Here is a 21,669-nt window from a genome sequence, read left to right as displayed (position 1 = left end):
ATTTTCCCAACTACACAGTGACAAAATGATACTCAGCAAAATGGAGGAAGGCACCCGAACACACACCTGTCAGCTTGCCACGAGCGTCACTTTGGGGATTTTGGGAGTCATGTAATATGTATTAAACAACTGCTTTATTATGTCACTCTGAGTGATTATTTATTTACATTTGAAATCAAATTAGATTAAAAGCACAGAGCGTCACAGAAACAGGCTGCTTGAAACAAGTGATTTTAAGAGTATAGCTGTTAGCATGTTAGAAAATCCCGGTAATGACCGCTGTTTTTTTTTTTTTTACTGGCAGAGCTTCATCCCAGACTGACGACACATCCATCCTGTCTGACTTCCTAATTCATTTGTAGAATAAAGTCAAATGTTTGGATGAAAGGTGACCAGAATCACAGTGCTTACTCGAACCTTTAATGCAGTTATAGCACATTGTATTTAATATAGAGTTTAGTCAACACTCCAAGTACAAACCACAGAGTAATGACCATGTAGTAATGATTACATGTGGTGAGTTGGCAGATGGTGTCCTGGGGATCTCCTCCCAGACCTGCACCAGGAGGAACCCAGGGCCCACTGCACCAGGAGGAGCCCAGGGCCCACTGCACCAGGAGGAACCCAGGGCCCTCTGCACCAGGAGGAGCCCAGGGCCAACCACACCAGGAGGAACCCAAGGCCCTCTGCACCAGGAGGAACCCAGGGCCTACTGCACCAGGAGGAACCCAAGGCCCTCTGCACCAGGAGGAACCCAAGGCCCACTGCACCAGGAGGAACCCAGGGCCCTCTGCACCAGGAGGAACCCAAGGCCCTCTGCACCAGGAGGAACCCAAGGCCCTCTGCACCAGGAGGAACCCAGGGCCCTCTGCACCAGGAGGAACCCAGGGCCCACTGCACCAGGAGGAACCCAGGGCCCTCTGCACCAGGAGGAACCCAGGGCCCGCTGCACCAGGAGGAACCCAGGGCCCACTGCACCAGGAGGAACCCAGGGCCCGCAGCACACGTCATCATAATTAGATGAGGCTGGAGAGCTTTAAAAGTGAGTCAGAGGAAGACTTGAATAGAATAAATAATGCATCACAGATAAAGACAGCAAACAAACCCCGATGCGAAGCAGCAGTATGACCTTTGACCTTAGAAAGGTTTCAGCCATTGTAATCTGAAGCACTCGGGTTTGAACACAGTCTGGGAGGCTCACTTCAGGTCCTGGGTTAAATCAGCATGTTTTCCCCTGCAAACACAATCTGCTGATGAAGAGGCTTCTTACTGAAGTCTGTATGGATTTGATTAGAAAGAGTAAAGGAGTATTTCTGTAATCTGTATCGAGACCATATGTTTAGTTACTTATCTCAGTGTGCAGGAGGAGGACGCTAAAAAAACATTATTTTCATAGCATGAATAAATAAATCTATATAGTGGAGAGAGGTCATACAAGTCTTCTGTGTACTTCCTATTGAGTTCCTTTAGGTGGCGCTCTTTTCTCTGTCTTATCTGCCACGCTGGCTCTCACTGCTCATGCTCACTACTTTCTTCTTCTGTTTATTCATTCAAACCCAGCAGCTGCTTCCTGTTTCAAACAGGGTTCAAACATCACTAATGCAGAGCTTACAAACATGGTCTGTGAGATCCTGAGCTGCTGCAGCACCACCACAGATCACAGCACTGAATCTATAGACTGTGTATATGATGTCATGTGACCCCATCACCCACATTACAGTGCAGGCAGAGTAGGACGAGGCTCCACATTAAAGCTTGCTGCTGCATGTTGCCTGAATTCATGCTGCATCTGTTTTGCATTATGCATCAGAGCTGCAGCTTCTCGTGTGTCTCAGACAGACTTCGTGTTAAAGCCTCCACTCAAACACAAATCACAATGTTTTCTCGATGCGACCAAAATGAAGAAACAGGTCAACAAGTGAGGCTCGTTACAGAAAGTGCTCATGTCTGCAGACTGTCTGTAAACCTCTCAACCCTGCTCCTGTCTAAATAAAACATAGAAAAATGAAAAGAGGATATCCAGTCCCTTTAAAAAATGTTGTAAAACAACAGAATCAGGAAATACCTTTCAAACCAGGGACACCTAACTACTGTCCTCGACAGCAGATGGCGAGCGCCGGGGGAATAAAAAGGCGGGGTAAAAATAACAGAGCAGGAAATATATAGCAAAAGCGGATATTAGACTTGAGAGAGAGGACACCCAAACAAGCTGGAATGACCTGCTGATGGTATGAGATCAGCCTGACCCACTAAACTGTAAGAGACGCTGTAAACAGCAGCAGACACCTCAGAGAACTGATCTCTGCATCAAGACACAAAGATGATGATGATGATTCTACAAGTGGCACTGGATGTTGGAGCTGAATGTAAATCATGTTCTGCAGAATAAGAGATTCTGCATTTTCACTTACTTTAACCAAAACCAGACACTGCTTTTTAAAGTCAAGGATGCTTCTTTCACGTCCGGTCTCACAGAGGCTCAACTCTTCACACTGAACATTTCTGCAAACCATGGATATGTTTCATTTGTGCATTATTTTGTAGATCTCTCAACAATGCAGTGGTGAAGGTGTGGTTAGGTTTAGGCAGGAAATACACTTGGTTATTAGGAATGTTTTGACTTAAAACATCCAAGTTTGGTGGCACAAAAGCCGCTGGAAGAGCAGGGACAGGTCAGTTAAACATGCCCAGGTTTGGTGCCATAAACACTGCTGGAAACATTGTGGAGAAAAAATCGGTTTTATTGTTTGTCTTGAACTGTGATCTGCACCTTGGCAGGCATCTTGCCAAGGTCACACTGTCAACCATCCCCTCCAATGACAGTCAGCTCATATGTACTGCATCAGTGTTAAGAATCACTGCTATAATGTTGACAGGAAGTGACCGCCATAAGACGGTGTATCACCTCTAGTCAACAACTCTCCGTGCTTCTGATTTGTGATGTTGACAGGAAGCGACCACAAAGAGATGGTGAGTGTCAGGTGACACCATCAGCCAGCTTGAGTCGATCACTCTGCAGTCTTAAAGCATTCTAATAGCAGGTCAGTTTCACCCATTGCCCCTGGTTTCAGTAACTGGATTGCTCATTCATCACCATTTCTCTGAATGTAGGACTCAGTCCTTAGGATCATTTGAAGGATCCTAGACATCAGATAAGTCCTTTGGTGGGATTCAGTGACATAGCATCCTTAAAATGCAGCCGATGCAAAGATCCTGTCTTTGAGTTTGAGAGGCTCTGAGCTGTTCATGGAAAACAAATGTGGTTCTTTTTTTAATATGAGACAGCCTTGGTCACTGCAAGGCCATCCTGCCACAGTGTGTGTGCGTGCGTGTGTGTGTGTGTGTGTGTGTGTGTGTGTGTGTGTGTGTGTGTGTGTGTGCAGATGTTTCAGATAAAGTCCGATCGGGAATCAGGCTAATTCCTGGCACAGTCAGGCATGTGCAGAGGGTTTTATTTCCTGCCTGATGGAAGACGGAGAAAACAGACGACAGATGGACCAAAAAACGCATCACATCATCTTGTGAGGAAACTGGGACACTTTTTTTATTTATATATATTCAGCCCCAAAAGAAAACTTGCATATTGTGTCCGTTAATTTTCTTTTTCACACACTTTTCTACACACAGTCTGATGTATAGCTCTCACTCTGTTGGGATGTGAGTGAGCATACACGTGTATTAAAAGTTAAAGGAATCCGTTGACGTTATGTGAAATGTGTTCTTGCTGAGATTGATATTAGAAGATCAACACCTCTGTCACAACTCTACATTAAATATAAAGCTAAAGCTAGCAGCTGGTTAGCTTAGCTAGCCTGGTTCACCAAAGTTATTATAATACATCCAGAAGGAAACATGAATATCTGAAGCTAATTTCATGAGCAGTTGTTGAGTGTTCACAGTGAGTCTGCAGGCTGCAGAGCATTGTATTGTTTAAAGGAAGTGAAGTCATTAAGGCTCTCATGAGCAGCCTTCAGTCTTCTTATCACCCACTGAAGGAGCGACAGCGCGCCACGATGGCAATCAACATGGTGCTGCCATTCTTCTGAAACACAATGTGAGCTTCCTGAGTTGAGGCGGCACCCTCCCACCCATCTGTCACAGCACCCAATACAAAATGGGAGCTCCACGCACACCCTATTATTTCAATACGGCTCTAAATCTATCAGCACGCCAGCAAATGAAAGAAACAGATGCAGAGAAAAAGTTTGAGGGGAAAAAATGGATTTTTGACGGATGAAAGGAAGTGCCTCTCCCTGGCTAATGGGGCCTTTCAGGGACTTCTGGGGCCTCTGTGTCATTGTTGGTCCCACTGGTCTCCTTTAGAGGCTCAAACCAGCTTCTATCGCAGGATCTTTCCCACCACAACTCAACTGGAGTTGCTCCGTCTCACAGACAACACACTGAACCACATCGACATCCACCCTGCTGCTCCTTCAGGGTGTGTTGCATTTTAACATCACCATGAAATGTTTGCAATCAATATTTTGTGGTGCAAAGTGCAAACTGAGAGCTTGTATTTTGTAACTTTGACCAGAGGGTGTCCCTGGTCTGAGGATTAGCGTCCAGCATAGAGTCACAATTATGTTTCTGTTGACGGCAGCCTGGTCGCCAAAACATTTCGTTAGTGAATATGAGCTGACTTTGTCATCTGGAGGTGGACGGGGTGGTGGATGGCATGAAATCGGCCTCACAATCGGCATCGATTGTGCCACCGAAACACGACCTTTTCCAAAACAACCAGTTTGAACAGAGGGGTTTCTAACAGTGATTTGAACGTCTGTAGAGAGTCTGCATTTCTGGAGTTGAGTGGGAGGGAGTTCCAGAGGGTTGGGGCAGTGGCGGCGAAGGCTCAGTCCCCCAAGGTTTGGTGCTTGGTTCTCGTGATAGGGGTCAGGAGGTTGGAGTCAGTGGAGCAAAGTTGGTGGGTGGGGTAATGGCGGTGGAGGAGATCAGTGAGGATGCGGTATTGGACAGGGAGCCAATGAAGCTGTTTGAGGACAGGGGTGATGTGGTCCCTGGAGGGGGTGCGGGTGAGTAACCGGGCAGCAGAGTTCTGTATGTGTTGCAGTTTTTGAAGGCTGGTAGAGGGCAGGCCATAGAGAATGCTATTACAGTAGTCGAGTCTGGAGGTTATAAAGGCATGGATGAGTATTTCTGCAGTGGAGTGGGTGAGGGAGGTGTGGAGACTGGCAATGTTGAGGTGATGGAAGAATTGAAGGAGAGCGTGTGGTCAATTATGATACCGAGGTTTCACACTGAGGAGGAAGAAGTGACATAGTGACTGTCGATGTGGTGGGAGAAGTCCTGAGGAGAGGGAAGGCGAGCTTTGGGTCCAGTAATGATGAGTTCTGATTTGTTGCTGTTTAGTTTCAGGAAGTTGTTGTCCATCCAGGATTTGATATCAGTCAGGCAGTTTGTGATGGTGGAAAGAATGACTGGAGTGATGGATCTGGTGGAGATGTATAACTGGGTGTTGTCGGCGTAACAGTGGAAGTGTAGTCTTTGGCGGCGTAGATATTTCCAAGGGGTATGTCATCTACAAAACATACCCTCCCAAAGTGGCGGTCTGTTTAAGCTGCAAAATCATCCCAGCTCTCCCTTTGCCTTGTCAAGGCCACTGCTGCCATGCATCGGTACTGCTGCTCGCTCTTTCAGCCCCACCTCCACCCCAGCATCCACCTGCAGATGTCAAACTCAAACTGTGTTCTGCTGTTGAAATAAACATTTAAGAAGTGAGTTGTCTGACTGAACTGCTAGTTAAGAGATCAGCTGTACTTTAAAATGACTGATCAGAGACATCTGTTAGATCTGAGTGAGTGAATGAATGTATTTATGTTTGTTAAATCTCTGTAAACTATATCAAACACGACATATGAAAGCAGGCTCCGAGTGGTGATAAACCAGAATTATATGTTAACTCTCTGTGAGTTCTGAACACATGCTGAAACTTTTTAACTCGATTACATTGTGAGTTTGGATCCCGGTGACCTCATCACGTCTCACACCTTTAATTTCATCAGCTGTTACATCAGCAGGTAGCAGTGAGTGACTCCTGTAATGGCTCCGTGTTCCCATCAGATTCCAGTTTTAGATGCAGGAAACAGGAGGGTTTGGGTCTGTAACGAGCTGCGTTGCCTCCCAGCAGCTCTGACTGACAGCATCTTCCACATCCAGCCTCATTACGGCCTCAGCCACCTGTCAGCAGCAGCTGCAGTTTGTCTGCTGACAGGTAATTAAAGCTCACCTCTGCAGATAACCCACACACCCTCCGCCTGCTCTCTGACGTTAATGAGCTGCAGCACAAACAGATCCAGTTTAAGAAATTCATTAGTGTTTCAGCTGTCGATTGTTTGTTGATGTTACAGTGAATCAATGCTCTGTTTCTTAAAGACTGGTTTCCACACAAGGACGAACTGTAGTTCCTCACAACAATCACAACAGCGTGACCTTGCCTTGTTTTATACTGTCTGTCACTGACCTGATTTCTTTCATCTTCAGCTTCACAGTTTCCTCTCATGTTTCCTGTGTTGTCACCTCAGAACCACTTCAAGGACTCTGAGCTTGTGTCGGTAAATAATCCTCCAGTCTGTTTATTTATGAGTCATCAGAGCAGAAATACTGAAGCCATTTTTAATTCTTACACGTCATGTATGCAGTTTACATGTAACATTTGAAAATCACAGTAGGTTTGTCAGCGATGGGTTTCCACTTCATTCAGATGTCAACAAAAGCAAGATTCTAATTTCTAGTTCTAATATGAAGCCTAGTTCTTCTGCAAACTACATATTTGGAGGAAAGCTTGCCACAGAAAGCTTGACTTAATTTTCTTGGGTATATAGTTGACTGGTGAAGCAGAAGCAGGATATGCTTTTCAAATCTTGCAGTGCAGCGAGATGCACTGTGACTGCAACTTTTTCTTTATCAACATTTAACTGTGTCTCGTCACAGCAGTAAAGGTGCATCTCATCACATGACATGTCAGTCCAACACTTTGTCATCCCAACTTATCAAAAAGAGCCACTTCGTCAGCAGGGTGCCACGTCATAATTCCAGCATCCCATTATTCCTAAAATTACCGATTGTTCCAAAATCTCAACGCTTCGACATCCCATTGGTCCGACCATATTAAACCCATTGTTCCGAAGTCCCGTTGTTCCAAAATCTCAATTTTGCAATGCAAAAAGTTGAAAAAGCAAGCAGCAAGGGAAAGCTGCAAGAGACTGTGTTGTCGTGTTGTTTACTGTTACCATGACAACAGTCGCCCTGTTTTGAGGGAGTAGAAACGTGTTGAAAGTTATAATTTTAACCCAAACCATGATCTTTTCCTAACCTTAACCAAGTAGTTCTTGTGCCTAAACCTAACTAGACCGTAACCATGAAACAGTTATTTTGTAACAATGAAAAATTAGATTTCGGAACAACGGGTCATTTTCAGAACAATGGGATGTCAGAATAATGGGATGTCAGAATTATGAGCAGATCCCATCAGCGGACCTACACAGGTAAATATGACACACTAAGTAACTTCCTGCATCAGTCTTCGATTTTCTTTTTGAAAAATAAACTTTAAATGTAGGTAGAACACTTGGATTTTAGGTTGTTTTCCTTTAGTTTAGGCAACAAATGCACATGTTTATGTTTAGAAAAAAACAGCGGGCTGAAAGTCTGAGGTTTGTTTGACCCAACCATCACCCCTCCCGACCTCTCTACACAGACTCTCTCACTTGTTTGGTTATTGGTTACTCATTGGTTGCTGGCGCCGTTACAAACTGCCGTCTGGTGTGTATCATACAAGCGGTAACGTCTGGTGCTGAAAAATGACGCCAACACTGAAGTGCCAATAACTGCAGTTTCTCTAATGGCCATTTGAGGCTGGCTCCAAGAGCAAAATAACAATGTTTATACTATAAGTGCTAATAGCGTGCTTCACACCCATCCACCCCTGGTCCCACCTGACCCTAACGACTCACATGGTGGCCAGGTGGGTCAATCACTCACATTGTGACCTTAACGACTCTGAAACTAAGAGCTCACATGTGACCCCTACAACTCTGCAAGGGTTCCCACCCACACAGGGTTTATAGCCTGCAACTTCGTACCAGTCATTTAGAACTGAAGAAGCTTCTTGGAGAGAGGCGAAACGTCTTCAAGAAGCGCAAGCAAGTCCAGTTGCCTACAATATTAGCACTTATGATTACCATGACCTGGATGACTGAGAATCTTCACCAAAAACAATGTTTATACAACCCGGTCTCACTCCGATGTCATTGAATACCAGTGCTTCGTCAGTGACTTCTGGCGTTGGCTGTTGACAAAAAAACCTGTCTTTTCACATCAGCATGATACATGATCAGTCACCAGCTGTGTCAGGGGTAAACACAACGGGACAACAATGAAAGTTGAAGGGGTGAAAGTCCAAGTAGGGTGGTGGATGGGTCCACCAACCACCCGGGAGGCCAGTGTTTGCTTACCGTATGATTGTAATGCCAAACCCTGTTCATTTTTCCTCAACCCCACCATGTACGTTTGTTGTTGAAGGAAAAAAAAAATCCATTTGATTTGAACTGATGTAGTGCTTTTATTTTGAAAGAGACTGTATGCAAAGTGTACATTTCCTGTGAAAACAGAAGTGTATTTTGAAAACAGACAATGCATGTAACAGGCTGAAGTTGACACGGCGTCCCAGAACGTCAACAACCAACACACCCAGGGTACCTTGGACGTCATGTGTGGACGTGGAAAGCCCATGACCAAACGTGGACATATGACGAGGTCGCAGTGAGGATGGGTTGGTTTACAGCTTGGTACAGAAAACAGTTCGGTCTCTATAGTTAATTTCAGATCCACATCTCACTCCTCCACAGCACCAGCTTCTTGTCCAAATACTGTATGGTCACTTCTGGCTCCATAACATCCAAGATGGGGACAGCCAAAATGCCAAACTCCGGGCTTTAAAACGGGAGTCCACAACCATTGGGTGACGTGACGGTAGCTACATCCATTATTTTAACAGTCTATGGTATCATAAAGGGTGCATCTGTGCATCTGTGTGACGTCGACGTCAGACAAAGTGGCAGTTGTTCCCTGCTGCCTCTAAAACTTACACGTCTGGTGCATATCATACCGCTGTAAAAGGTACCTCTATGCTTCGGTGTTTGACGCCGACATCACAGACTAAGCAGTGGTATTGAATGTGTTGGGAGTGAGAACGAGCTGGTCAGTCTGACCAAACTGGGGCAGCTTTAACAACAAGCACTGGATGTTCCACTGGACTGCAGTGATGACTGTGGTTTGAAAAGAGGAAGTTAATGAGAACAACCTTTGACCACACAGGATGGTCCCCTGCAGATAAACAGCGATAACAGAGATTTGTGTTGTTACTACCTAATATCATGTAGGCAGCCATCTTTAAAGAGAGCTCAAAAGATAAACTGGAGAAGCTATAGAAACTGACGACTTTATTTCCACCCCAGTAAGAGGAAAACTTTATATGACCAGCAGCAGACTGACCTATTTGGGCCTTGATTCAGAGGTGTGGAACCAGGTCTCTTCAGCCTCGGGCCAACCTTGAGGCCCGATGACAGAACAATCACACGCCTGCAGGGGAATTATTTCAAAGTTTTGGTAAAGGGTGTGTAGGAACAGAAACCACCTTCCTGTTCTCCGGCTGATCCCTTTTCATCGTGCCGACTCTCCGTCTCTTTGCGTGCCAGGCCCTCTCTGGCTGAGAGTCTGGGGTGTGTTTAAAGGGGGGAGGATGGGGGAGGAGGGGGTGATACTGCCACTGTGTTGCACCTCTGGTCACTCAGCTGGTCACTGTGTTAGGTTACAGGAAGGGAAGGGAGGGTCGGGATTTCCCCTCTGAACCGTCCTCACACAGCCTGCGGCGACACAAAGCAGCACAGAAACACAAAGAGTCACTGTTTGTTCATTCTGCCACAAAACATCATTATAACAGGTAAATATCTCAAACTGGGCATTCTGGAAGAGTTCTTGGAAATGTGATCGATCCTGACACTTTGTGGCCATGGCAATGGTTGCATTGATCTCAAGAATTATTGCATGGATCGCCAGGCAATTTCGTACAGTTGCCCATGTTTACAGTAAATCAGTAAATCCCACGAACTTTGGAGATCGTCAGATTTTCCATTTTGCGCCATCGTCAGGTCAACATTTTAATGTGTCCAGTGCTTTGGTTTATGGCCAAATACCTGCAGAACTATTGACGTTCACATCAGCCGTACGTATCATATCAACGTTTCTAAAGTGACATAGTTTATGAGCTGAATTAACATTAAGAGGTGGAGGGGATGGTGGATGGCGTGACACCTAAGCAAGATGGCTGGTTTGTAGAAACATAAAATGCCAACTTTTATTCTTGCAATTTTGTTGCTCAGCTGTACTCTGTGTTTACTGCTAATTAGCAAGAATGCTAATATGCTAAATCAAGAAGGTGAACATGGTAAACATCAGCATGTTAGCATTGTTAGCATGTTTATGTTAGCATTTAGCAACTACGGCTTTTGTTTTAAACAATAGGAATACCTTAAAATTCGCTAAAAAATATCAAAGCCACCTCAAAACTTGCCCTTTAACTAAAATATGGATTTAATCTGATATGACTCAGTCTCAGCTCTGAAAGTCTTTCTTAAACTTTCTTAAACTGATACAGGTTCAGTTCGTTAGCTTTACTCAAGATTGACAACAAGAGGCATCTACAGCAGTAAAACATATAATTACAGGTTTAAAAAACACCTTAATTTGGGGTGTCGGTGGCTTAGTGGTAGAGCAGGCGCCCCATGGACAAGGTTTGTTGCCGCAGCGTCCCGGATTCAACTCCAGCCTATGGCCCTTTGTTGCATGTCTCTCCCTCCCCCCCACACACTATACTATCAATTAAAGGCAAAAATGCCCTAAAAAATATCTTTTTAAAAAACAAAAAAAACTCACCTTAATTTAAATCTTAAAAGGCCTGAATTTTGCATTGAAGTTGCAAATTGGGGGAGAGAGAAAAAGGTTTGATATGCACCACAAAACAACAGCTGGAATTGAATCAGCAGCATTAAAATTATGAGGTATATACTCTAACCATTCAGCTACCAAAGGACCAACATCAAGGGTTCACACAGAGTGGCATTTACATGTATGAATTCCACAGTTTCAGGGGCCATTGGAAACAAACATTTTATTTTCATCTGTATTTAAAGTGAAGGTGATCCAACCTCTTCTATTAAGGTGGTGTAAGGGTTTTTGTAAGTGCTTTCATGACATAGGTCTTTCACAATAAGAGACACCTTTATAAAACACTTCTCTGAAGGTTGACAAAAGGAAAACACAAACAGAAGAGGTGGGAGTTGAACCCATGACCTTCAGACTTAAACACTCTTTCTCTAGCAGCTGAGCTAACTTGATCTGAGTCTCACAGACAAGAATTAGAATTTCTCAGTTTGTCAGTGTGAATCTGTTTCACTGTCAACAGTGTTCAGTTTGTTTTAAAGACCTGTTGAACCTCCTCAGTGACCACTACAACATCCTAAAGGAAGCACTAGAACCTCCCAAAGGACCCTTGTAACCTCCTCAGTGAGCACTGAAACATCCTAAAGGAAGCACTAGAACAACCTTAAAGAACACCAGAACATGTTTCAGTCTATAAACTTTGCTTCTCTGCAGGTGGATGAAGGTGAAGTTTCTGCAGTTTCAGTCTGATCTTTCTGTCTCTGGTTCTGGTTAAGGATGCTGACCGCCAATGTAGAGATCAGGGTTCAAGCCCTGTCTGAGGTATGTCACACAGGAGTGTATGATGAGTGTATATGTGGTGCTCTAAACAACACTGAATTTCCAACCTTGCGTTGCGTTGCGTTGCGATTTCACGTTGATTTCAACTTGCGAATTTCCGAATTTCCACCAACTTGCGAATTTACCAATATCCACCATGGATCAAGAAGGAAGGAGCAGAGGACACGTAAGTCCAACTGAGCCCAGGTGGTTGAGCTAAGCTAGCTTGACAGGCAAACATTTTTAGTTAAAAAAAAAAAAAACTGAAAATGTGCAAAACAATGAAAATTTGAGGTTAATTAATGGATAATTTTATGGATCGATGTTTAAGAGGTTTTCAGTTTTCTCCTCAGTTTAACCCTCAAAGACCCACATTCTTGTCATTTTATTCACTATGTTATAATTATGAGAAAAGAATGAGGCCTATCCTCAACATATGATATATAACTTCAGTTTCCTCCAGTCAGAGCATTCATCAAATCCTAAGGGAGCCCTCTGACATTATGATTATCAATACGTTCTTTAAGTAACACATTTTTCGGCCATTCTGCCAAATCAGTGCGTACACAGGACATTCTGTGCAAAGTTATGCATTAAAAGTATCTGTTGAACATATATTATCAAGCAAAGTTTCCTGCACTTTGTCCGACTTGCAATTTAAACATACATCATGTAAAATGTGATTAAAATCCATTATTTAATGTTTTATTCTGTGTCTTTGTTTCAAATTTAGACATTACAAAACATTTTTTCACATAAAGATTACAGTCATGTTCTCAGATTTTCACCCAGTCCAGTTACCCTAGCACATTTACCTCACAGATCTAGAATAATAATTCGATATCAGATAGCATGTATCTAGCTTTCAGGTTTACTACTGGGGTACGCTGCCCACTGAACGACTTATTGACATCACATTCTGATGACATCACAGATCTTAAAATCACTTTTCTTGTTTCCTTTAAAGTTTTGCTAATATAAATTATCATGGATCAACAATTCATAATAAAAACAGTCATAATTGATATTGTTTGCAGTTGCAGGTGTCCTTTCAACAGTTTAACAGACGTCTCTTTAATAATGGTGGTCTATGGGGAAATGCTTGGTGGGCCCCAGGGCATTGTTTTGCTGCAATACCATGAATGGCCAATGGGAAAAATTGGCTTTGCTGTGGGTCTGTTCCCCCCCTCTAAAACGTTGGTACTTTCCATAAGTCACATGATCAACAGGAAGTAGCATCATTTAAGTCTCGTGAAGGCCATGGGAAGACCAGAGGTCGGTTCTCTCACCTTGTTTTCTGTATTTTTAACATATTGCAAGTTTGACTGATGAAGTCAACGTACAGTTCTGTTGCCTTAATTATTTCTGAGATAATATTATGTTTTCGGGGGGTTATAGATAATTTTGGTAAACCACTTAAAGGTGCTTAGTGTTCTCACGCTATTAGCATTGATGTCATGTGGCTGTATTTCATGTATTTGTTAATGCTATGCTAAAAACTCAGTCCTGTTACTTATATGAAGCCTTATGTGAATCCCTCCCTTTAAAAACCAAGTAAAATATGAATCAAATGCAATAAGATTGACCATCTTGTGCTATTAGCTACAGTACATGGAAAAAAAGACATTTTAATATTGAAATGTTGTGACACGCAAATGGCACAACTTTTTGGCTGAGACAGGGCGACATTAGACGATGCAGCAGGGTTACTTTGGGTCACTAGTTCTCTGAACTTAGTTTGTCTGGGCCTTAAAAGAGCCGTACACATGCCGCATCTTTAACCACCAGGAAAACGCAAGGTTAGGCGCTGGGTGCTACTCTTGTGCCTTTTCTGTGCCAGCTTTTAAGAGTGCGGCGACAGGTTAACAAGCACCACATCATAGCCTATTTACCTGAAATCCTGAATGCAGAACTGATCTTCTGTGTCGGCCTATCGTCTGTGGGACAGATGTGAAGCTCTGACAGCTCTGCACCAACATGATCAACTTCTCCTTATCACAGACTGATATTTACAAAAGAAGGGAAAGATATCTGTCGGCTGGTCCTCGTCACATGACATGCAGTGCACACTGCTGCGTTCCAAAAGTTGAACTCAGTTTATCTCAGGATGCAGCCGTTACACCCTTAAAAATAGTCGGTCTGGAATGTCACATCACCATCGTTCAGGTGTTTAAGAGTGCCTGCTGCGTGTCTACATCGAAAACAATGAATGTGAGGGCAAAAACGTGGCATGTGTTCAACTCCTAACACATCATCAAAACATCATACCTGTGCTGCCCATGAGCCCGTCCTGACGGTTGTCTCTTTATACAGACGTCATTTTGCCGATGTCAGCTTAGAGGCGAGACAAATGCCCCCCCCCCCCCCCCTTCCACCATTGTACCTTTAATACAGAAGGGCGAGGCGGCATAACTGCGTGAAATTCCTGCCTTGAAGAGGCGGTATAAAAGGGACCGCTGTTTACAGCTGGAAATGAAAAAGCTTTTATCAGTTCAAATCCTCTAATAACACTTTTCAAATACATATCAGCTGAGTTCAGACAGAGGAGTTAGAAGTGATATTAAATCATCAGCAGGTGATGATCCGTCGTCACACTGAGAGAGGAACTGAACCTGCTCAGAAGTGTCTGCAGGAATGACACTGAGGTTCCACTGAGGTGATGCAACGCTGCATCCCCTCTCTTTCCACTCTGTCTGTGTCTCCCCCCTCCCTCCCCCCTCCTGCCTCTCACATTCCCAGGATGCTGCACTCCGGTGGAGATAAAGTTAGCACTGCAGAAGTGACAACGTGTCGTAACCGTTACCCATCAACACAACCTCCTCCTCCAAATGACGCAACCCCGTCCCCCCCTGGTTTATTATCTGGTCGTGTGTCTGTAGGATGCTAGGCAACATAAACACAACTAAATATAACAGCCGAGCTGCTCTTACTTTCCAGCCTGTCCTCACCCTGCTCTGAAAACAAAAAGCACATTAAAAAGAAGTCTCACGTTGGCACTTGAATCTTGAGTTTAATACAACAAATATATTTCACTCATACGTCTGTTGAATAAATAAGACTGGGAAAAGAGAGTTATAAGCTAACCATCAGTTAAACAGTTAAACAGCTACGTGAACTTCTTAATACAGTGGAATACATTTGGTTATTTTTCATCACTTAGATCATAGTGCACTAGTTTACACATACAAAGTGGCATGCATATCAGAGATTAAACCCATTTGCGAGCTCAGAGTTCAGAACATTACTCTTATGACCTGTTATACAGCAATGAGGGACAACATTTTCTGTAGTTAGCAGATAAACAGAGATCTGTGTGGGTACATGAGACCCTAAAAAGAGGGTGGATCATGGGGAGTACCACCAGTTGGTCCAGGAGCTTCTCCTCCATCATGAACGTTTCCAGGCATATTTTAGGATGACTCAGGGGCAGTTTGACAACCTGCTGTCTATTGTTGGGCCGTATAGCTCTGGGTATGAGTATAAGAGATGACATGGGGCGTTTTTCCGCTTTGAGTAAGTTCAGAGTGCTCTGGCAAAAACGCCAGGTACCTAGAGCACAAAAACCGTGAGCAAAAAGCTTTACTCTCATTAAAAACAATTACAATAGGCGCCTCCATCTGCTAAAACACTTTCTGTGTGATCCGGCCTTAAGACAACTAAAAGCTTCAGAGTTCATGAGAAGGATATTTACTGACATATTTTATGTCATAGAACAAATCATGAAAGTCTCTTCAGCTTGAGTCAGACCTCATTTAAAGCATCTAACATAAAACTCATTGACTTTGAGATACGGAACCAGGAGAGCTAAAATGCTAACTCATTTTTGGGTTTTAGGACTCATTCAAGAGACACTCAATTCTCATGATGTCCTCTGCCCTCTCAGAAAGTACAGTCCAATCACCAGAATGAATGTTGGCATTGTACGTTTCTGAAAACCATGGATACGATAACACTTATATGTTATTATGAGGCAAAAATATTGAAACCTTATGTTTCAACAACACCATGGTTAACACGTGGGTATGTTTAGGCACAAAAACCACTTGATTAAGGTTAGAACAAGATCATATTTTTGGTCAAAATACCCCCTTTTGGTGGCACCATCCTGGCAGGAAAAAACAACTGCTTTTCTTTGCACTATCCCCGGTAGAAAAGCAGCAGTGGGGCAGAGACAGAGAAACAAATTTTTTCGAGAAATGTACGAACTGCTGAGATCACAAGTGGAGTTTACCAGAGATGAAGAAACTGTCAGAAAGAGAAACATCAACAACAGAGTACCTTGTTACAAGTCTTTTATAGCATATTAGCAGCTTTTAGGTTGAGATACTGTACATCATGGATGAGCTCTGTGGGGCAACAACTAACCTTTTTATTATCAAATAAACTGCCAACTGTTTTTGGATGAATCGATACTTTCAGTCTATAAACTGTCTGAAGAATCGATTATTCAACTCATCCTAAAGTTTAGCTCCTGTCTGTCATCCAGCACCCCCAGTCTGGAGTGTGAAGTCTCTGCAATGAATCATCCTGCAGGTGGTCATGTGTCCAAATTCCCGTCTTTCACTTTGACCATCATCTCTTCCTTCAAGGCGTCAGCCTCAGAGTCATCACCGCCTGCAGCGAGTACAAGCTCCATCTCTTTACGATAAGCAAAGTTCATCAGTTCATGTCTCTGTTAAACTTTGTGTTGTAAGTGCGATGCGTTCATGTTCACTGTCTCCCTGAAGTTGATCATGTGAACCACCACTGTGTGACTTAAACCTGAACTCCTCTCAGGACTGGATGCCGCTCAAGCCACGCAGTATCCCTGGCTGGCCATGAGTGCCGTCTGGCTCTCCCTTCGCTTGTCCTTCTTCTTCCTCAGTCGCACCCTCCAGCAGATGGCGCTGGATCCCAGCAGGCCCAGTCCAGCAGACAGCAGCACCAGCCCCAGCACAGAGATGGTGGACCCGTGGGAGTTGAAGGTATACGCCACCGCTGTGACCACGATGCCGGCAATGAGTACAACCACGCCGAATGGGACTGTGCAGCGGTAGCAGGACATCTCTGCGCCGCCGGTGGCCGCCGTCAGCTGGACCTCGTTGATGTGCGGGACGTGGGTTGTCACGACCATGCTGCAGTCCTTCCTTGCCTTCTCCCGGCTCAGCTTCTCAGCAGAGATGGGTGTTGGCATCCTCACGGCACCCCTGGGGATCCTGGAGCCACCTTTGCTGTGGAGGTCATCGGGCATGGCGATCTTACTGGCGAGGAAGAGGTGGGCCATCTTGATACTGATGTCAGCAATCAGCCAATCACAGAACAGCTAGCTGAAAAAAAGAATTAAAGAGGCATTAAAGATTCTGGTTCCTGTAAAGGACATAAAAAAGACACCTTTTCACAAGATGAGAGCCTTTTACAACAAATATTAAACGACTTACTCGACTACGAATAACCAAACTCTGGACTTTCACCCAGGAGCCTGCTGTTTGTTTTTCCATGTGAAACCAAAAAAATCAATAAAGTTAATCCAGTAACAACGTAGTGTGCAGGATGTGTAGCATGCTGTGCTAGTGACATATGTCACATGATGTATGCCACGTGACGTTATTTTATCTTTGTAACAATCAAACTTATTTTAAGCCAAACCATGATGGGTTTTTTTCTAAACCTAACCACATACCGTTATCTTACTAAAACTCAGATTGAAAACCAGTAAATTTGCCTTTAGGCCCGGGTCATATGTCAAATTAATTTCATTCAGTGTATGTGCACAAAACGATAACGTGGAGTCCAGGTTGTGATAACCTGTATTATTTAGGTATTCATAACAATGACAGCCTTTGTAATGTGAGTGTTTTACTGTTTTGCAAAAGTAGAACTAAAAAATAGGATGTTTAAGTCATTTATCAACTGTAGAAGAAAAGACTTTACAGAGAGATGATTTCCAAACATACAAGATGGTTCTGACTCGAAGTCCTTAACCTCCAAGTTTTGTCTTAGCCTGGTAACATTTTACTTTTCACTTAGGTTGAAGCATCACACCACTTCTGTGCGTTGACAAACGTCTCCTCCCTCTAAGTCCACATCTACAATGTCTACAAGCGTGACTGCTGCTGCCATGATGTTCAGCTGCTGTTAACTATACTTTAATGTGAAACAGACGGAGGAAGCGTTGAAATTTCATTAAGAGCAGATTAAGAGCAGATCAGCAAACAGGGAGGGTCTCACTCACATGTGATCATAAACATGAACCAGGGACAATTAGAAACAATGGCCCGAATAACTGAACCCACAGTGTGTGTTAGCTGGTCAGAAACTAACACAACTTCACAGACACTGTGTCAGGTGAGTCGTCATCTGTGCTGTGGTTTGAAAGTTATCAAATGAAAATGAGACAAAATGTAAAAAAAAAAAAGAAGTGATAAAATACTAAAAGTCAGGCTGCGTCTATAACAAGTCTTTTAAAGCTGGGTAGGCAGTTTTATTTTGGCACCATTGGGCAAAAGTATGTTTTACTTGAAGTGGTCTGAGAGAAAACTCTGCACCTCCTCTTGGCTCTGTTTTCAGTCTTTAGCAAATCTCGCCCATGACGGAAGGCTTTCTCCAATCACAGGTCATTTCAGAGAGATGGTGTTCCTTTTGGCTGTTTTACAGATGCAGATGTGTGCACGTTCCATCAGATGGTGAAAGTCTGATTCAATGGAGGAGAATCCTGCAGAGAAAGTTGCTAGTTGCAACCCAAAAAGGAAAACAGGCTGATCAAAAAGAGTCTAAAAGAGTGTCTGAGATTAAACTAAATAAAACACGAGTCAGTGTCAGCAAAGTGTTTCAGATATGGAGAGAAAATGTTGCTAATAGTTTAGCCTTCTGCTAACTAGAGCCAAAGACTCACAGCTGCAGCTTTACATTTACGTGGCTATTGTTAGCTAGAGCCTCGAATCACTGTGTTGCCCGCCTCACTCCCCGCCGCTACAGACCACCTCACTGGGAGGAGAGCAGGCAGCAGCTCCAGAGACCCAAGTCAGTGGCTGCAGCAAACTTTCTGTTACTGCTGTTACACAGGTTAGACCCAGCGCTGCCTCTGGCCACCAGCCTGCTGTGACATCAACACTGGGGGGTTTATGCTGACCATCTCTGGAGCTACTGCCCAATCACCTCTGGGGAAGTAGTCCAAAAAAAAGCAAACTCTATGCTCTAAAAAGCCCTGAAATTTTGAGGAGGAACGAGACCAACTACATTTAAACATAAACAATGTTAAACAAAGTTGAGCTTTGAACGTTGTTGACCCACCTCAGTCTGCAGATCACACTGATGATCAATGAAAGATTCAGACACTACGATAAGATATATTTAGATGTCCTCCTCTCTAATTAAAGCTGGGGCAGGCAGAAATCTGGAATCCCCACTGAATTTGAAACCACACCTTCCGTCTGCAGCTCTCTCCTCTCTGTCCTAAGCCCCTCCCACCACATGAGCACAGGCATATGTGCGAGCATCAAACAGCAACCCAGTGTTTCACATACACTGCTGTATTTAATCTGATTTCATTGCAGAGTTCCCTGAGTCCCTCCTCGCCGCACACATCAGACCACAAATGAGACAGCAATTAGCTGCTAGCCATCCCGCCGCCTCGCTCCCTGTCGCTGTGGACTGCTTCCCCTGGAGAAGAGCAGTCAGTAGCTTGGGAGATGAATTTTTGGTTGACAGCTGTAGCAGCTTGAATTCAGCCAGTCCAACCCCCCAGCGCCTGGGTGTCACAGCAGGATGGTGGGCTGCATCAGTGCCGGGTATGAGCTGTGTAACAGCGGCAACAGAAAGTTTGCTGGATTCAGGTTGCTGCAGCTGCTGACTCGAGGTCTGTCTCTAGAGCTGCTGCCCGCTGATGAGGTGGTCTGTAGCAGCGGGGAGTGAGGCGGAGGACACATTGTGATCCGAGGCTCTAGCTAACATTAGCTACATAAACGTAAACAGCTGCCATGAGTCTTTGGCTCCAATTAGCAGAGGGCTAAACTATCAGCAACATTTTCTCTCCATCTTGTCAGATTCTGTTTGATTAGTCTGTCTTCATTTTTTGGGTTGCTCTGTAGTGTCAGCAGTTGCTGTCAATGCTGGAATAACAACTTTCTCTGCAGGATTCTCCTCCATTGAATCAGACTTTCACCGTCTGAAGGGACGTGCACGCACATCTGCATCTGTGGAACAGCCAATAGGAACGCCCTCTCTCTGAAATGACCCATGATTGGTCAGTCTCCCGTCAGGTTAGATTTTCTAAAGTCTGAAAACAGAGCCAAGAGGAGGAGCAGAAGTCTTTTTCAGTTTTCTCAGTTCACTTTAATTACAATATGCTCATCTTATTATGGGATTTTTGCCCCATGACGCCAAAATAAAAACTGCCTACTCCTGCTTTAAGGGAGAAAGAGAAGAAATTCGTTTAACGTCAGATGTCACACACCTTCAGTAACAACATATATGAGCTCAGATACCTGTCAGAGATTACAGCTTGTAAAATGATGTTTCAAAACATGTATAGTGAAATAAAATCTGTGAATGTGCAGAAAGGATTTGTAGTTATTGAAATCAGTTACACATACGCACTGTGATCCTGTTCATGTCTGTAAAAACTCTCAAACTTGTACTAACTAACTAACTTTAATGAGTTTTGCACACGTTTCTGTTTTGATTCTGGACTCAAATAATAAAAAAGCAGCTTTTTTATCAGTTTTTTTTACAGCGTCACCACTGATAATAATGAGAGCACAAATTTATTTAGACATCGATATTTTTCCACAAGCCTGAATTTCTCATGCAGAGCTTTACAAAGACTGAACAGAATATCAGAATTTCTTCCCTTAATTTTTATGAAAATCTAGTTCACAAAAATCGCTCACATTTTTGATGCTAAACGACAATTATGTGCATTAATTAAAAAACTCAGTCACACTTTAAAAAGCTTTCAAACACCTTCATCACATCATCTCTGCGCTCACTTATTCATACAAACACCCTTAAATGTCTTGGTTCAATGCCTCACTTTGCCCTTAATTTGCAAGCTTTATAGACATGTCACCTTAAATTAGTCACTGTTAAACATCAGGGCAGATTCAGGAGCACTTGTAAAATTTACAGCTTCATTTTGTTTTGTTTTAAAGAGCAAAGATTCACCTCACTGCCCTGAGATCAACAGTCTGTAATGATGTGAGCACAGACACATTCAGCTGCTAAGTTTTAATGATGCAAACACCTTCTTCTTGTCCTGTAAAATCAAAAATCAAAGTCCTTACTGTTGACGTGTGCAGCTCTCCATTCTCTCTGTGTGTTTTCTGTGTCTCTGGACTCAGGCGCTCATATGTTCCCTGGTGTGGAGGCTCTACAGGTCGTCTGTCTGCGCTCGGCTCTCTGCATCGTCCTGACTGCAGGAATAAATGGGGGAATATGGCTATCAATAGAAAAAAACGGGGGACCTCCCTCCCCCACACCTCCTCCTCCCCCCTCCATACCTCCTCCTACTGGACTGACAAGAAAAGTTTTAACTCTTTCCTCCCTTCAGCTGGTACCAACACACACTCATGCTCCTGAAAGAACCCCACTTTAATGTTCTCCTTAACTGATACCTTGAAATGAATTTGCCTTTTTCCAGACCACCTTAAATAACAGCTTCTTTTTTGAGAGTTTAATGTTTAGTAGAAAACTTGAAGGAGATTAACCATTAAAACCACCTTAATCTCAAACATCCTGAGGATTAATTCAAAGACTTACCAAGATTTAAGGAGCCATATTTCCTAAGGAGCCTGTGGGGTCGAGAGTTAAAGGATGAATCCAAATGTTAATTTAGTGCAGACCTGTCAAATTAAATGCACGAGATGAAACAAAAGTTAAAACCTGTCCCAACTAACCGCAAAAGTAAATGTTGGCACT

General features: G+C 43.6%; 1 protein-coding gene across 1 annotated transcript; it reads right to left on the bottom strand.

Annotated features, from left to right (window-relative positions):
- Positions 1-14,773: 14,773 nt before the first annotated feature.
- On the bottom strand, positions 14,774-21,168 carry LOC125880699 (transmembrane protein 100-like). The gene is made up of 2 exons (XM_049563405.1): positions 21,036-21,168; positions 14,774-17,081 (listed from the first exon to the last, which is right to left on the bottom strand). The coding sequence occupies exon 2, from the start codon at positions 17,036-17,038 to the stop codon at positions 16,565-16,567; it is 474 nt and encodes a 157-aa protein (XP_049419362.1). The 5' UTR covers positions 17,039-17,081; positions 21,036-21,168; the 3' UTR covers positions 14,774-16,564.
- Between the last annotated feature and the right edge of the window lie 501 nt (positions 21,169-21,669).

The sequence above is a fragment of the Epinephelus fuscoguttatus genome, linkage group LG20 (genome assembly GCF_011397635.1).
Source record: "Epinephelus fuscoguttatus linkage group LG20, E.fuscoguttatus.final_Chr_v1".
Taxonomy (NCBI): Eukaryota; Metazoa; Chordata; class Actinopteri; order Perciformes; family Serranidae; genus Epinephelus; species Epinephelus fuscoguttatus.
The sequence above is the reverse complement of the archived record's forward strand: the minus strand, read 5'-3'. Positions and strand labels throughout refer to the sequence as shown.

What these genes read in the sequence shown, in the direction of transcription:
- LOC125880699 (XM_049563405.1), bottom strand. Translation starts at nt 17,038, where the DNA reads ATGGCCCACCTCTTCCTCGCCAGTAAGATCGCCATGCCCGATGACCTC.